The sequence below is a fragment of the Sceloporus undulatus genome, chromosome 1 (genome assembly GCF_019175285.1).
Source record: "Sceloporus undulatus isolate JIND9_A2432 ecotype Alabama chromosome 1, SceUnd_v1.1, whole genome shotgun sequence".
Classification (NCBI taxonomy): domain Eukaryota; kingdom Metazoa; phylum Chordata; class Lepidosauria; order Squamata; family Phrynosomatidae; genus Sceloporus; species Sceloporus undulatus.
The window spans coordinates 249431406-249449744 of record NC_056522.1 but is presented as its reverse complement, the minus strand read 5'-3'; the positions used below and the strand labels follow the sequence as shown (position 1 = coordinate 249449744).

The window sequence follows — 18339 nt, the reverse complement described above, 5'->3', positions numbered from 1 at the left end:
GATATTCTATTCTTGTATTTCTTTCAAGTAGACATTAATGAGGCGCGGATGTAGTGGTTGTTGAAATTTCTATTTACACTTAGTTTGTTATAGAATAAATAACCATGCCATCCGAACCTCATGTCGGTACTTTCTAGTTTGAGTAGTTTTTCGTCTTGTAAAGTCATCCAGATTTTTAACCACATTAATACACTGGCTTCGTAATATAAGCTCAATTTAGGGAAAGCGAAACCTCCTCTTTCCTTGGCATCATGAAGGATTTTAAGTTTTATTCTCGGTTTTTTCCCCGCCCAGACAAAATCAGCCAATTGTTTTTGCCATTCTTTAAAGATTTTTTCGTATCTGATTATTGGTATTCCCTGAAACAAAAATAATAGTTTTGGTAAAACAGACATTTTGACTGCGGCGATTCTTCCTAGTAAGGAAAGTTTTAAATCTTGCCATTTATTTAGATCTTTCCTAATTTCTGTCCATTTTATTTGGTAGTTATTCTTAAACAAATCTGAATTTTTATTCGTCAAGTTAATTCCCAAATATTTAACCTTATCTTTTATACTGAATCCCGAAATCTGTGATAAATTTTCCTGCTCTTCTTTATTCATATTTTTTGTCATCATAGCGGATTTCTCTATATTAACTTTTAGACCAGAAAACTTTTCAAATTTTTTTAGTTGTTCTATCAGTTTTTGAATACTAACACTTGGATCTTGTAGCATAATTACAATGTCATCCGCATAAGCTCTTATCTTAAAAGATTCACCTTTAATTTTGACTCCCTTTATATCATTATCCTTTCTCACATTAATTAATAGTAACTCTAGAACCAAAATAAATAGCAGAGGTGACAGCGGACAGCCCTGTCTGGTACCACGAAACAACGGGATGGAATTTGTTCTGTGTTGGTTGATAATTACATTGGCTGATTGTCTAGTGTATATAGCTCTTACCCAATTGGTGAATCTGTTTCCTGCTTTAATACTTTCTAATGTTCTAATTATCGTGGACCATTCAAGGCTGTCAAATGCCTTCTCTAAGTCAAGGAAGATCAGTGCTAATTTTCTCTCATTGTTACAGTCAAAGTGCTCGATCACATCCAGAATAATTCGCAAATTTTGATTTAGATGTCTCTTTGGAAGAAAACCGCACTGATCTGCCTGGATGATATACTGCAAGACCTTTTTAAGTCTGTTTGCCATTATACTAGCAAACAGTTTGTAATCTGCATTAAGTAGAACAATCAATGTTGCATGTGTAATGTATCAGCACTTTGCCCTGTTGCAACCCATGCTGTTCATAATGGTGGCCACAGACAGAGAGACAGCTGGCCACTATGAAATATAAGACCAAAGAAACAAAAGACCTGGAACTACACTGTGCCAACATCTCAAGATCATCTTACCCATCAAGTGTAGTGGCAGAGGCATCAGCTATGTAGACTACTATGCCATAAGAACTTTGACATACTCCAACTGCGTATTTCCTTGAGCAAGTCTTCTCTATTCTAGTCTGTTTCTTAGACTTCAAAATAAAATTGTGTTGTGTTCTGTGTATTTGTCGATTATGTATATTTTATTAATACTTACCATTTTTGGATAGAAGTGGTATATAAATATTCGCAAATAGATAGATAAAGAAATAAATCACTAGATAATGTAGTTGCCATAGACCAAAGCCAGCAACTTATGGCTAGACTGCAACTCCCATCAGCCCTAGCCAGCATTGCCAAGGTGAAGAATACTGGGAGCTGCAACTGAGCAGTATCTGCTGGACCATGAGTTGCTCACCCTTACAAAAGAGGTGGAAGGCAAAGGGAGTCTCTATTGACATCCTCAGTTAACTTCATCTCAACTGAAGAAGACCTAGAAGGAATTATATACATCTTCCACATAAAACAAGGCTAGTTTAGAGCTGGGACAGGAAATCTTTGGTGTTCCAAATAATTTGGCATACAATTCCCATCAGCATGTTCAATGGTAAGAGATTATTCAAGTTGTGGTACAGTAATCCAAAGAACCAAAGGTTCTCTCATCCTGAATTCTAGGAATGGCTCCCCAATAAGAGGGTAACAAGACACAAAAACCATCTGTCCTAAAAAGCACTGCAGCAATAGTTTTATTGTTGTTGCTGTTGTTACTACTGACCATGCAAATTACATTCAGGCCTAGAAATATAGTAATCAAAAATTATTTTTAAAAAAAAACTGAGAAGGAACATGTGGCAGAATTTTGTATGCTGAAGGCTCTAGGTTCACTCCCTGTATATCTTGTTTTTAAAACAGAAAGACTATAAAAGGTTTTATGCATGAGCCCTTGGCCTTGCTGACATTAGAGCCTGCCTGGGAATTGACCTGGGTTATTATTATTATTATTATTATTCTCCTCAGGGTACATAGGCTTGTTTTACTCCATATAAATACCAAGTGTGAGAACCACACAACTCTTCATTCTAGGGCACTTTTTTTTTTTGCAGGGGAGTGGGTCAGTCTTTTTTCCATGGCTACATGTACATATGCATAGCACCACATCTAGTGGGACAGTGCCTCTCACTTGATTAGTCACTTGTGATTCCATCTGCCCCATCAGTTTGTTAATGCCATGCTCCCCTTACCATTTTAATGTTGCTAAACCCACCATGCTAATCATTTAGCACAAAATTTCCCCACAAAAACATGCAGAAATCAGAACTTGTCCTATAGCCCTTTAACAGATGAAAAATCAGTGTTGTATAATAGCTGTTAACAGTGGTGATGCTTTTGTGCAAAGAGAGCCTCAACTCCCACTGCATACACAGAGTGGTATGATTTCCAATACATTTTGCTTTTCTGTAGTATTTCTCCACTGCCCACCTTTTCTCCTTCATAATCATTTCCTGAGCAACCTCCTTGTAAATGTCTAATGTTGGCAGCTCAGCTGCAGGTGCAGCTGGACTTTCTGTTTGTCCATACCCCCAAAACAGGAGAATTTTGATTTCATTCTTCTTTCAGACTCCACTCCTCCCACTGCTAAAAGCAATGATGGGCTTTATTTTCCTACTTTCTAAGCAACATGAAGCACCATATGTGAACAGACCCTTACATGTATGAGAATAAGGTGGAACTACACCCTAAGCCAGTGATTCCCAACCTGTGGGTCAGGACCCCATTGCGTGTTGAATGACCCTTTCACAGAGGTCGCCTAAGACCATCATAAAACATATATTTGCATGCAGCAATGAAAATAATTGTATGGTTGAGGGTCAACACAACATGAGAAACTGTATTAAAGGGTTGCGGCATTAGGAAGGTTGAGAACCACTGCCCTAAGCTATTTCCACACCATTTTCTACCTTGGTTCTCACATTTGGAAAAGGCACAATATAAATTAAATTAAATATAATTAATTAATATGTGCAGACAAATGGTAAACGAAGAAAAAAATGGCACCGATCTTGACATATGCACCTCCCCATCAAATCAATTCAAATTCTAATCTGGGACTCAGAACACCCCCTACCCCCCAAAGTAAAGAAAATCCTAGATTATTTCAAAAACAACCAATTAAAATTGTGTCAGTTTCATCTTGAATTATACCCTTTAAGCAAAAACAAACAAACAAACAGAAAACCCTGTGAAACTGTACTGGAATGGAAAAAAATGTAATGCGCCAAAGTTGGAAGTGAGACTAAGGAGTTTAGTGCACAGGTAAATAATCTGCCTTACCTTGCTCAGTTTGAATCCTCTTCCAGAATGCAGCTGGATATTATCATATGCATTTTGTCACTAATGCCACCTCCCGCCTAAAATCCACCTAAATCCTGGCTAGGATCTGAACTCAGCCAGCTGATTTGCAAAGCTGGAAAGCTCCTGACTTTACAAATTGGCTGGCTGAGTGCGGCTGGGAGCCAGGTTTTAGGTGGGTTTTAGGAATGAGGCAGAATCAACAGCAAATGCATATGATAATACCCAGCTGCACCCCAGAAGAGGATTCAGACTGGACAAGGTAAGGCAGAGTATTTAGCTGTGCACTAAACTCCTAAACTGCATTTGTAGGCCTGTGTAGACTGGCCAGAAAAGCATCAACCTAGCCATTTAGATAGATCAGTGGTCTCAGTATAATTAACCGTAATGTTTCAAGAAATTATTCTCAAAGCAACGAAGAGTAAAGCATGGGCTCACCTTAATGACTAAGTTCAGTGGACTTCTGTCACTGCTGCTTTGGGGGTTCTCAGGACTGAAAGTTGTTTCTGACTCCCTCATGAAGCTTGGCTTCAACACATAACCACAGCCACCATTTTGGCTGAAGAGCCCATCATACAGGTCCATCTCTGTACCAGCTGTTTGAAAATTCAAGGCCACTGAAAAGAAGAGTCAGGAATATCTTTAGGATCAACAGTGATGGAAACAAATGAGAGGACAGTTGAGATAAATCTGCAAGCTCCATCCATGCATAATGTGTTCTGAACAGAAATTAAGTTTCAAACTACAAACTCAACTATTAATTGTGGAATGAGCGTTATTCAACCATAGCTCCCTGGTAATGTGTGCTAATTATATAATTATTTTAATACCTTGTCCCCTCAACATTTCCTTTCTAGTGCTGCAGGTTATCCTGCCAGCCAAGCTCCATTTTCAATCAGGCTTTATTTTGCAAGAGTTTGCAACACTGAACACAGTTCATAACTAAAGTTATGAAAAGTTAGAGACTCCAGATCAGAAGACCTTTAATTCTTGTGCTTTGACCAACCAGTATGAGCCATACAGTAAGCTGGCGTGAGGGTGATCAAAAAGGGATGGCTGAAGTGGTTGATGATTAATTTTCCTTAGGGTTAAAAACTCTGTCTTAAGGTTTAAAAGCACCAGTGAGTTACTATAGGAGTAGTGGTTCAGGTAGGCTAGAGATACTTTGCTGACTGATATGTAGCAGCAAATGCCACCTTCTTCATAATCCTAGTGAAGGTGAATAGCATCTAAAGGCAACTGAGATATGTTGGCAGCTGACGTAGAAAATCCCAGAAACACCTTTCCAATTTCCTTGCAGTAAAAATAACAGCAGATGAAAATTACCAACAATTTGCTTCTGTTTCATAGCATACAAAATTGTCAGTTTGAGGTAGCTTCCTCACTCTGCCCAATGTTAGGGCTGACTCTGAGACTAGGAACAAGTACATTATGGAGACTTCTACTCTACAGAATGTTGACATGGGGAAGAAGGCACTCAGAAAATACATACCCATCTGGCATCCCACATTCCACATAATCTGAGGGTTGTAATTGGAGGAGTCAGTTCGCAGGCCACTGGGAAAGATGCGTGTCAACTGCCAGGCATTATGGCGCACAAAGTCATTCCCTGCAGGACATTATGACACCATTAGTCAAAAAACATGGGTAGCCAGTGCAGTCAAGTCAATGGGCTGGAAAGATGTTTGGACAAAGAGGTCTTTATACTAGAGGTGTCTTTTATGTTTTTCTCAACAGGGAGCTATCCCCAAATAGTGATGGGACAGATGGGTGCCAGGCCTATGGAAAGGCTGAAGAAGACAGAACCACTTCTTCCAGGCACAGACAGAGAGATGAGAAAGTAAGTGGTGGAAAAGCCACTTAGACCAGTTGATCTATTACTGGGCAAATTCCTCCCTCTTCAAAGCATTCTTAAGCACTGTTCCTGTTGAATATAAGGCCATCAAAGTACAGAAAGGTAATATTAGTACAGATTGAGCCTCCCTTATCTGAAATACTTTGGACCAGAAGTGTTTTGGAGTTTGGATTTTTTCAGATTTTGGAATATTTGCATATACATAATGTGATATTTTGGAGGTGGGACCCAAGTTTAAACACAAAATTCACGTATGTTTCATATACCTTATACACATAGCATGAAGGTAATTTTATACACATTTAAAATAATTTTTTGCATGAAACAAAGTTTGTGTACACTAAACATTAGAAAGCAAAAGTGTCACTGTTTCAGCCACCCATGTAGGCAATTCTGGAGTATTTCAAGTTTCAGATTTTCAGACAGGGGATACTCAACTTGTAATGTTTTTCCTCTCCAATCAATGCTACAGACTTAAGCATGAATAAATAACATTTTTGGGTGGGTGGACAACATGTAAGTTTGATCATCCTGATTATTGTGAATGAATCTATCATCACCAAGCTTTTATGTACAGCATTCCCTAACAGGGGATTTAACAGGAGAAGAATATATAATTTAATATAATTAATATAATGTTTCTGCATACTTTTTAAAAATAAAATAAAAAAATTCTGTCCAGTCTTTGAAATGCAATGGCTACTAATGCTTGAGAAACAGGACAACTACCAGCTAAGGGATGATGGACAGAGAAAGAGTTTGAGCTGGAATGTAGGGATAAAACTATGAAATTTCTGTTTAAAGTTGAAAGAAGGATGGAAGCTGTGTGGTGGGGATGGTGGAAGTGGGCTGTAGAAGGTGCTGTCTTGGAATCTGATATAAAGTTAGTGGATTTGCTGCCTGTTTGCAAGTCTGCTTGCAAGTCCACTTGCATTGTCTGCTAGTATGTTTGTAAATAAAGTAAGTGTCAGTGCATTTTTGTCCACAAGAAACTTGATCTGGTGCTTCTGGAAATTGCTTGGAAAAGTGGGATGAGCAAATAGCAATATTTGAGTTTCACAAGTGTTTGGATTAAGTTTTTTGCCTGCCAGCTGCTTCACACATACACACACGCGCACACTTCTCACCAGCCTCACGGATGAGCTTTCTGGTTTTGGATTCAGCAAAGGAGGACATTTCATAAGGCTTGTAGTGGCTACGAGAGTGCTGGAAGCTGCAGAACGGGACACTCTTGCAGTAGATGATGCAGTCGGATAGCTCCTTGGAGAGAGATTGCTTCGTTTTCTGAAAAGAAAGTGGCAAGTAATTTACAAATTTTGCAAAACTGGAATTGGAATGATACTTGCAGGAACAGGAACACTACAAGTAAATTTACAATATTTTTTTCCTCTGGCTGACCTCCTCTGTTGTTGGGTATTGGAAATTCAGAAAAGGAAGCCTTTCCTGGCAGGAAGAAGATATGTTTTTCTTTCTAAGACTTCTGGCTTTTACCCAAATAGTATTTTATTAATATACTCAACCCAGGAAGCCACAGCCCTGAATCTTCAAGACCTGAACAGGGCTGTTGATGATCGAGAGCCCTATCACACTGAGGTTTTTCCAGCTCTGATCCGAAGCCACTGCGGGTCCAACGATGTGAATTCACGTGATAACGTGATATATTACCACATGTGATTGCTTTCTATGGGGGGTCATTCCGGGGTGCATCCACAGTGAATCCGAAGTGACTCGTCATTTTGGTGAATTCAGTAACAAGTGAATTCACAAAAATTGTTTCCAAGCTCATTTCTATTTCAATCCAAATTGATCTGGTGTGGAATACAACTTTGCTTCTGTTTTGGTACACCCCCCCAACCCTCCAAGGCCCCACACTTCCCATGATGCTGTGCTGAAATTTTGCCCCATTTGCTTCCAGTGCTTGGAAGGGTAGATTTAGATGTAGATGACAGGGGTGAAGGGAATGAAACAGGAGGCTGGGGGGAGAGATGGGAGCAATGGAGGGGGCCATCGGAGGCTGGGGGAGCAACAAACTCCAACTCCCAGAATTCCATAGCACTGAGCCAGGATAGTTAAAGTGGAGTCAAACCAGATTATTTCCCCAGTGCAGATACAACCTAAGAGAAGGCAACTGTTACAAAGGGAAGGAGAGCATGGAGAATAATTATAATAATTATAATAAAAATAAAACAAAAAAGTTTTTAAAATAATAATAATTTATTTTTAAAATAATAATAACAACAACAACAACAACAACAATGTTATTAGTTTGCTGAGGCACCAGAGCTCTCTGGCAGAGAAGGCTCAATGTCTCATGACACTACAGTTCCCAGAATTCCATAGCACTGAGCCAGGACAGTGAAAGTGGAGTCAAACCCCAGTGCGGATGCAACCTAAGAGAAGGCAACTGTTACAAAGGGAAGGAGAATGAATTGGATCCAGGGAAGTGGTATTTTAGGGATCATGGAGAATAAGGGAAACCGGATCATTTCTGCACTCCCCCAAAATGGATCTCCTTCAGATCCAAAGGGTTTACTTCCAAGTAAACCTGCAACTTCTATGCTGATTATTTTGGAGTGGAAGATTTTTTTATTAATAATAATAATTCAATAATAATAATAATAATAATAATAATAAATGGATGGGGGCTCTGACACAGAGGACAGATGTAGATGTGGCTGAAATAGATGAGGAGAATGACAGGAGGGTAGATGTACACGTAGCTGAAATAAATGAGGAGAGTGACAGGATAGATGTAGATGTAGCTGAAATGGATGGGGGCTCTGACATGGAGGATAGATGTAGATGTGGCTGAAATTGATGGCGGCTCTGACACGGAGGACCCGTTTGAATTTGGCTGCAAGGGATGGGAAAATAGAAGGGAGGAAGAAACGTGAAGCAATCTTTCACGTGAGGCTAGCATTCACGTGAAAATGGAACCAGGAAGTGGCCCCCTTCTTCACCTCAGAAGTGCAAAGGTTCACGATGCGTTCAGAGCCCCACTGAACATGCACAAGGGCCCCAATTTGAATCATTGAATCCGCATGGTATGTACCAGTGTTGTAATACAATGTGCACTCAGTCCGCTTTGACTCAGGAATCACCACTATTTCGGTTTTCATGTGTGATAATTCATCACGTGAATTGCCTTGGATTCAAATTGACTCTGCTTCTCCTTCAATTTGAATTGGCTGTGGATTTGAGTTGCAGTCTCACATGTGATAAGGGCCATAGTGACTTGAAGGTCATTCATTCATAGGGTCGTCATAAGCCGAAGTCAACTTGGCATCAATTAACAAAATTTTTTAGGGTGGCAGCTCTAACAAACAAAACACCATAACTGGCTTTTCTTTGAATGTTCTCAATTAGAAAAGAGCCACAAGTCAGTGGGATCCTGCACGTTTAGCATGGAAGAGGCCCCAAAGTTAGTTTTTGACATTTATACTTTCAAAAATAGTACGTATGGTTCTAACAATAATATGGTTGGTGGTGAGATTATGAGAGTTTTAGTCCAAAACATCTGGAAGGTGCTCGGTAAAGTAATACTCTCTCTCTCTCTCTCTCTCTCTCTCTCTCTCTCTCCCTCTCCCTCTCTCTCTTTGTGTGTGTGTGTGTGTGTACCTGTAGTTTGACTCTTATATGAAGAAAGATTCATGATAGGAAGATATGCCCTTGCTGCTAACTCCCAAGTAGTTTAAAAACTGTACTGAGCTGCCCTCTCTTCGCAGTGGAAACTATGGGCACTCCTGCTGAATCAACATAGCTTGACTGTTATTTGTCTACAATGTCTGTTCCTGGGTAGATCTGACCACTAAGACCTGATCACTAAGGTGGTCCATACATTTTTGGTGAAAAGTACACTTTCCATTAGTAGGCAAAGGCCTCCTCCTCCTCCTCCTATGGGGCCTTGTTGTGGAAGGATATTTTTTATAGAGAGGTGCTGCACTTTCCTCTCATTTGTCATGTTTTAAATGCTTTTAAACTGTTTTTAATTTAGTGCTGTTTTTAATGCAACAGTTTTTTTATGTTGGTATGTTCTTTAAATAATATGATTGATTTGCCTGTATTTAGTTTTAAACAATGCTGTAAACTGCCTTGTGTGCCATATTTGAGAGAGAGAGGCATCCAACACCCCCGCCATTACTGTTAGACTGGATCAGTTTGAGTCGGTAAATATGAGGACATGGACAAACTCCTTAGTAATCTGAAAAAAAAAACAAGACTTGCCCTCTTGACCCTTGCCCATCCTGGCTGGCTGTCCAGGGGGATAATACAATCAAGCTGATGCTGAAAAATATAATCAATGCATCCTTCAGGGAGGGTACCCTGCCTTCTTTTCTTAAGGTGGCAGAGGTCAGACCACTCTTTAAAAAGCCCTCCCTGGACCCCCTGGATAGAAATAACTATAGGCCAGTCTTGTTGCCATTCTTGAGCAAGGTAATCGAGAGAGTGGTTGCCAATCAACTACATGCAGTCTTGGATGAAACCGATTATCTGGACCCATTTCAAACTGGCTTCAGGGCAGGATACAGAGATGAAACAGCCATGGTTGCCTTAGTTGATGATCCCCGTCTGGGCATTGACAGGGGAAATTTGACCCTGTTAGTGCTTTTGGACCTCTCAGCGGCCTTTGATACCATAGACCATGGCATCTATCTGGAACACCTGAGAGAGTTGGGTTCGGAGGCATTGTTCTAGGGTGGTTCCGGTCCTACCTCTCAGGCAGATTCCAGATGGTAGCGCTGGGAGACAGTTGCTTTTCTAAAAGAGAACTAAAATTTGGTGTCCCCCAGGGCGCCATCCTGTCTCCCATGCTGTTTAATATTTACATGCAGCCGCTGGGCGAGATCATCCAGAGACATGGGCCGGGGTGTTATCAGTACGCTGAGGACACCCAAATATATTTCTCTATGTCTCAGACTGATGCAGTGACTAAAGATGGCATCTCCCCTCTGAATGCTGCACCCCTTCCTGGAACTGGAAGACCTTGAAACAGTAGTACATGCGCTGGTCACCTCTTGATTGGACTTCTGTAATGTGCTCTACATGGGGCTATCCTCGTGCCAAGTTCGGAAACTTCAACTTGTACAGAACATGGCAGCCAGGTTAATTACAGGTTCTCGTCGTAACGATCACATAACACTGGCTTTGAAATCCCTTCACCAGGGACGTAGCCAGGATTTTAGGAAGGGGGGGTCCAGACTAAGTTCCACCATTATAATGGGGCTTGGACATGGTGGTGCAGCAGCACGCACCATTCATTTTTCTAATGGAGGGGGGGGTCCGGACCCCAAGGACCCCCCCCCCTGGCTACGTCCCTGTCTTCACTGGCTGCCAATTAGTTTCCGAGCAAGGTACAAGGTGTTGGTGATTACCTTTAAAGCCCTACATGGCTTGGGTCCAGAATACTTAAGGGAACACCTTCTTCCATACTGTCCATCCCACACTCTAAGGTCCTTGGGGAAGAATCTATTTCAGCCAAAAAAATCTAGACTAATCTCACTTACTCAGAGGGCCTTCTCCACTGCTGCTCCAAAGCTATGGAATGACCTGCCAAAGGAAATCCGCCACATTTCTACTCTTACAGCCTTTAAGAAGGCTCTTAAGACCTATCTCTTTCGGCAGGCCTTCCCTACCTAGTTCCTCTCCCCGTTTACTGTGACTTACGTCACTCTGTCCACCAATTCTTCTCTTAAATTTAATGAGAAGAATTAAATTAAAATTAATTAAAATAAAATTCCTGCTTCAAGAAGAAGAACCCTCCCTCCGTACCTACTGTCATCCTCAGACCTGGGAGAGAGTGAAAAAGACAGGCCCAGATCCATCAAGTCTAGCTGTAAATTCTGTGAATTACGTCATACTCTTTTATCTTATTTTATTGTATTCTCTGTATTTTTATTGCTGTAACCTGCCTGGATTCCTTGTGAATGGGTGGGCTATAAATAAATTATTATTATTATTATTATTATTATTATTATTATTATAATATTTGGAGTAAAATGGGATACATAAACCAATGAACCAGCCAACCTTCTCTTTCCTCTTGTCTTCATTGCGCAGGGCTTCTTCCTCTGGATCTGCTCCCTCCTCTTCCTCCACCGCCTCCTCCTCACCATATTCCTGCTCTGGCATCTCATCTGGCTGCTCATTCAGAGAATCCTCCAGGTAACCAATCTTCTTCCCCTTCAGAATAATCTTTCCTTTCAGCTCCTGCAGGAGCAGAAGAAGGACATGGGGACCATAACAGCACAAAGCATGCATTACAGGAAGGAGATGTTCCTGCCCCAGACAGTCCAGTTCCACCAGTCACATCCTTGTTAAGTCTATTTGTAAAACCCCATCTTCACTTCAAACAACCCCCCATCTGAAAAAGTTTCCTAGTACATTCTCACACCCCAGCTCTCTCAGTAACCTATCAACTGCCAACATCCTACCTGAAGACAAAGGTCTTTTCTTGCTAGTGGAAGGACAACAGAGAGGAGGCCATCCCAGCTTCCCCTGGAAAATCTCATACCTTTCAAGCAGCCACCAACAAGGACCCACTCAATGGTTGCCATCAAAATGGTCACCTTTTTAATGGTTCAGATTGCAACAGGTGTTCTTACACATGTTTATCCACTCAGGGCTATCAAGATCTGCAAGCCCAGTTTGAGAAAAGATGAACCATCACTTCATGTCCTTACCTCAGGTGAAGGTAGCTGCATGGGGACTCGCCCATCAATAGTGTTGAGGAGGAGTTGCTCTCCCAGAATTCCTTTCAGCTGTTGTGCCATGATGTCCTGCTGCTCTATACTGCAGTGGTTTTCGATAGATAGGATAACAGGGTATTCAGAAGCCTGTGGGATCAAGGAAGTGCAGAATGAGGCAATGATAGGCTCATGGCTCTGGAAGGATGAAGATGAACAATAGAGTGGGAAAGAAGGAAGTGGGGCTATTGCAAAAGCCACTGGGAATGGAAGCATAGGAAGGACAGTAAGTTCTTTCTACTCAAGAGAAAATGATTCCTAGGAATTTATTAAATGGGAGGAATTTCTCTTAAATTCGAATGAAAAGAAAGTGGGGCCAGAACGCATTCACTTAAAGTCACTAGTTTCGCACAATTACATGAATACCCATTGCATTCGAACTGGCTTTGCATTGCCAGAAAATAGCATGCCATTGCCCGAATTTGTGTGTGGCAGTCTATCACGCAATAATGTTAAACCCCATGATTGCATTCAGATTGCCATCGGATTATACTTCCAATTCCCCTTGTCTGATAAACTCCCTAGAGATTTTAGGAATGAGCAAGGATGAAGCCACTATTTAAAAATACTGTAGTGAAATCATAGTCAGTTGGAACAAGTCTGTGTTCTAAAGTGCCTTTCATGAAGAGATGGGAATAGGGTCAGTACTTCAGGATGCAGTCTGGATGATGACCAAAGACTTTGCCTGAAGCAAAGGACAAGATGACACCCCTTTCCCAGTCCACATACAGAAGCTGACTGGACTGGCAGCTGAAATCTTTCAACACTTGTCATGGGACAGAGACAAAAGGCTAGGTTAGTGGGTAGCAGTGGGGGTGGAAAATTGTACTTTAGCAGAAGGGGACACCATAATTTTTGGGTTTTGGGCATCAAAATTCAAAAAGGATGTTGACAAGCTGGAGCGTGTCCAGAGGAGAGTGATCAAAATGGTGAAGTTAGGGAGCTGGGTAGGTTTAACCTGGAGAAAAGAAGGTTAATAGGTGATATGATAGCTCTGTTTAAATATTTGAAGGGATGTCATATTGAGGATGGAGCAAATTTGTTTTCTGCTGCTCCAGAGACTAAGGCACAGAGCAGTGGATGTGAACTACAAGAAAAGAAATTCCACCTCAACATTGGGAAGAACTTCTGGACAATAAGAGCTGTTTGACAGTGGAACACATTCTGAGTGTGTTAGAGTCTCCTTCCTAGGAGGTTTTTAAGGACAGCCTATACGGCTATCTGTTGGGGGTGCTTTGATTGTGTATTCCTGCGTGGCAGCGGATTGGATTTGATGGCCCTTGAGGTCTCTTCCAACACTATGATTCCATTATTATATTGACAGCTGCCTCTGCTCCCAACATTTGCTACCTGGGATGGTCATTTTATTAGGTCTAATGATAGAACAAGCACTGAACTCTCCCTCTTGGTTCCATAGATATACATCCTCTACAATATCTTCTCTTCCCCCACTTCCCCAATGAGGGGACCCCTCCTTCTCTATTTCAAAAAAGTACAACCTACCCGGAATGCATATTTCTCAAGGGTTGTCACAACTTCCCGAAAAAGGATCTTAGAGGTGAAGGTATGGCCATGGTAGACAATGGGCTCCCCATTAGACCCATCCCAACAGTCTACCTCTAGACAGCGGCAGCCCCGTTTCAGAGCCCTGCAGGAGGAAAGAAGGTAACTAATGAGCCCTTCTTACTGCCCAGGTAGCACTCTCCACTGTTGGCCTGTTACCAACACGGGGGAACCTCTTGTGTTTCATCTGCACACTGCCAAGTCCATCACATCTTATCTGTGCTCACTTGGAATTAGCAGTCATTGTATCAGGCATTCCAAAATGAAAGTTTTCTATGCTTTTACTTTAGTGCTTGGATATTGTAAATGATATGGGTGAAAGGTGAAGGCAGATAATATAAAAACAGATTTCTCACAGGAGATCCCTCCATTGCAGAATGAACCAATTGCTTTAGCAACTCTTTCCATCTGTCCTTTTCTTTCTGACAACGCTTCACTGATGCTACCATTTTTTTTAAAGCTATGCATTCATGTGTACATGTTTATCCATGAAATCATTACTTGTGGGGTACAAGAGACACTTTTCAAAGTACAAAAAGACTCATGGGAGTAGAGTGCCTCTATAACATTACAGGACTGGGAAGTCAGCCAGTCCTGTGGTGTAACCTGCTGGCATTTATGTGAAACTAACAGAACGCTTTTGAGAGTTTGATCCTGGAGAGGAATAGGTGCCACTATAGCTCAGTCCTGCAACTCTGTACCCATTGCATCTGTTTTCAAGTTCTAAAGCCAGGAAACAAACATTGGCTGTCATCTTCTTAGTGACACAGAAGGTGCAAGTTCTGCTACGCACATGGAATGAAGGAGGGGGTGGAATACACAAGGTCATATCCAGCTGACAACACATAAGCAGAATTGCGAATGTGGGATTGTAGTGCATTAAAGTACATAATAGCATGTGAATGTGCATTGTCTCTATGTACTGCCTTTATACATTATGCATTGCATCTGTACAATGCACTGATAGTCATCACATTCACTGGGGATTCACATATATTACTCTACATTGGTACTCATTATAAAAGTTGAGTATATAACACCATCACCAAATATTTATACTATGATAAGCAATGTAGGATTCTGACCATTCTGTGTACCCAGAAAATGTGGGTACCTTTTTCTCATAGGCTCACAACATGATCAGGGTAGCCAATATCTTTTCTGGCAGAAATTCTTGTGCCCTTAACAGTTGCAAGACTGTGAGAAATTCAACTTGTACATTTTTCTTCCTGGAGTGATAGAGAGGAAAGCAGTACAAAAATTAGCTCACACAGTATATATACACCCAACTTTTTCCAGGCAAAGCATTTTCTGAAGATGCCAGCCACAGATGCTGGCGAAACGTCAGGAAGAAAATTTTCTAGAACATGGCCACATAGCCTGAAAAACCCACAAAAAACATGGATGCCGGCCATGAAAGCCTTCGACTTCACAAAAATTAGCTTTTGTTTAATTCTCAGCACTTAGCAGCTGTTAAAAGGTGTAGGAGTTCCAGTAAGGAAAGATGGCACAGGAATCTACAGGAAACTTCTGTCACACAGATAGCTTGGCTTGGAGAGGCACTGAAGCAGCTGCTGTTGCCAGCAAAAAGGTGAACTAGCATGGACAAATAGACGACTATAGCAAGATGAAGTTGCAGGTTATGTGGATTAATGTGCTTTAACTTGCATGTAGTTGTTGTGGTTGTTGTAAGCCTTCGAGTCATTTCCAATTTATGGAAACCCTAAGGTGACCCAATCATGGGATTTTCTTGGCAAGATTTGTTTGAGGGAGGTATGCCATTGCTGTTCCCTGAGGCTGAGAGGGTGTGACTTGCCCAAGGTCACCCAGTAATTCTGACTAAATGTTAGGAAGACTTTCCTAGGGAAAGAGCTGTACAAACTGGTTTGAAAGGTGATGGAGGTTTTTAAACATATGGCCATCTCTCAGGGGTGCTTTAGGTGTACACTCCCTGCATTGGTGGATGGTTGACAGGGAAACTCAGAAATCCTTTCTAACTCTAATGTTCTGTTATTTAAGTCTTTCTCAGGGAGGTGTTCAGTCTAAGAGGCATCTGACAATTAGAGGCCAAATGAACCTGTGGACAGGAAGAATATTGCTGTTGTGTGTCTTCAAATTGTTTACTTATGTTTTATGGCAACTTTAAGGCAGGATATTCTTGGCAAGATTATCACAGCATTTTCTTGAGAAGATTTGTTCAGAGGGTAGTTTGCTAGTGCCTTCCTCTGAGGTTGAGACAATGTGATTTGACCAAGGTAACCCATTGGGTTTCCAAGGCTGACAAGGATTTGAACCCTAGTCTCTAGAGTCATAGTCCAGTGCTCAAACCACTACAACACACTGGATCCCATAGGAAGAATAACCTATGGTTAAAGCCAAAAGAGGATCAAGGAAGAGCAGGCAGTGATCTTTCCCCCCATAGGACAGAGTATCTAAACTACTGTATCTTCTATCTTTTGATTGCAATACCTGATATATCCCTCAACGCTGCTCTGTCCTCGTAGCTGGTCCTCCATCAGGTATGTGTTGTGAGAGGAGGAGATAAAATAATGGCAGAGGGGCTGAGACATATCCTGGTAGACCTTCCTGTGCTCAGGGTTGAAGATGGAGCCATCTGGCGAGCACAGATACATGAGGAATCCGTCCGTGCTCAGAACATGGCGAGCTTTGGCTGTGGGAAAGATTGGACCAACAGGGAGAGAAAACAGTGTCAAGGAATATGGGCCTCCAGGAAACAAAGGTGCTTCAAAGGAGCAAGAATGCTGAAACAAACAAAGCCAGTGAAACAGGAGACTGTGACAAGCCAAGAAAAAGCAGCCGTCTCTGCCGTTTCTATGACAATAAGTGTCATGGACTGACAAAGGCAATAGTAAATAGTTTGTGGATGTCTGCTGGGACAAGAACTGCACACACCTCTGCCCTCTCTCAGTGTTTAAAAGCTCTGATCTTGGAAGACTGGATTCTTTTAGGACTTCAGTGCCAACCTATGTCAACTCTGGATATTGGTCCAGACTGTGGATCCATCAGCTCTCCACTATATCCTCTCCTCCTCACCCACCTGTCTCAGATGGCTCATATCTGTCAATCAGTTCCATGGCAAGCTCATCGGTGCCATTGCTCTCCATCTGCTCTTGCTGTAGGAAGTCCACAAACTCCAACAGTGTCAGCTTCTTGCCATCTTCAGAGTACTCCTGGAAGATTTCAAGCACCTCATCCCGTTGAGTCAGTGCCTTGTAGAACAGCACAAACTCCTCTCCCTCTAGTGTTCCTGTTTCAGATTTGTCAGCCATCTGCAAAGGAGGGAGGGGTCTGACCAATGCACAGAAAATGAATAGAAATATCACAGCAATGTAGGAAGGGATCCCAAGGCTACTGTGGGCAACCCTGAGACATACTGCTGATTCTACTAAAGCACTAACAATGTACTGGATGGTATTTAGTACACCAAAGTAATATAATCCTTGACTAAAGAGATCAACTATGAGACAAGGAAGTTGCTTTATGATTAGCCTAGCCTTTTATCAATCAATGTTGTATACCACTGAAATAAGAGCTGGGTCAGACTAAAGCCTTATCTCATCATTCTATTCCCACAGTAGCTAAACAATTACAGATGGGAAACTTATACCAAGCATATGAATGAACAGAAGGGAATACTTTTAATTGCATCGTAATCACCTCTTTATCACAAGTGAAAGTCTTACATGATATTTTTAGTTCCAGTATCTCTAAATATCCAAAAGGCACCAGATTCTGTTTGATCTTGGAAGCTAAGCAGGGTCTGCCCTGGTTAGTACTTGGATGGGAGACCACCAATGAATACCAGTTGCTGTCAACTATGTTTGAGAGGAAGGGACTGGCAAACCACCTCTGAAGATTCCTTACCTAAGAAACCCTACAAAATGCATGGGGTTGTCATAAATGGCCAAGAGACTGGAAAGCACATACACACATTTCTTATTTTAAGAACTCTATGGATCTGATTGCATCAAAGAGTGGCAGTAAAACTGAGTAATGTATTTCCTGAAATTGTATCATCTCTTGTCATTCATCCATATACTAGATAAAAGGATAAAGTCTTAAATGTTTTGGAGTATTTCTGATCTGCAAATTTGGTGATCAGAAGGAAACCCCACGCTCCAAATCAGTTATCCTTAAATGAACGCCTTCTAGATATATCTCCTTTCTTCACCTGCAGGGAATACAGTGGGTCCATGGTATACAATGGGGTTGGTTCCAGGACACCTGTCCCCCCCTCCCCTGTGGATATGAAATTTCATGGATGCTGAAGTCCCATTAAATGCAATAGATATTAAAATGGTTTCCCTTATTATAAAATGGCAAAATCAAGCTTTGCTTTTTGGTATATATATATAAAAAATTTAAGCCGTGGATGTTTGAAACCATGTACAAAAAATCTGTGGATACAGAGGTCTGACTGTTTGCTGTACTGAAGGCAAACG

The 18339-nt window shown here is 41.4% G+C and overlaps 1 protein-coding gene across 4 annotated transcripts in view; it reads right to left on the bottom strand.

The window, feature by feature from the left end:
• Nucleotides 1-18339, bottom strand: part of PLCD4 (phospholipase C delta 4) — a 62147-nt gene that overhangs the window by 7102 nt on the left and 36706 nt on the right. For all 4 annotated transcript variants that reach the window (XM_042453667.1, XM_042453681.1, XM_042453661.1 and 1 more), the window contains exons 7-14: nt 16935-17166; nt 16346-16547; nt 13817-13961; nt 12251-12403; nt 11598-11777; nt 6698-6854; nt 5208-5324; nt 4154-4332 (exon numbers count right to left, since the gene is read on the bottom strand). In XM_042453667.1, coding sequence (XP_042309601.1) covers nt 4154-4332; nt 5208-5324; nt 6698-6854; nt 11598-11777; nt 12251-12403; nt 13817-13961; nt 16346-16547; nt 16935-17166 — 1365 coding nt within the window. The remainder of the gene's footprint in view (nt 1-4153; nt 4333-5207; nt 5325-6697; nt 6855-11597; nt 11778-12250; nt 12404-13816; nt 13962-16345; nt 16548-16934; nt 17167-18339) is intronic.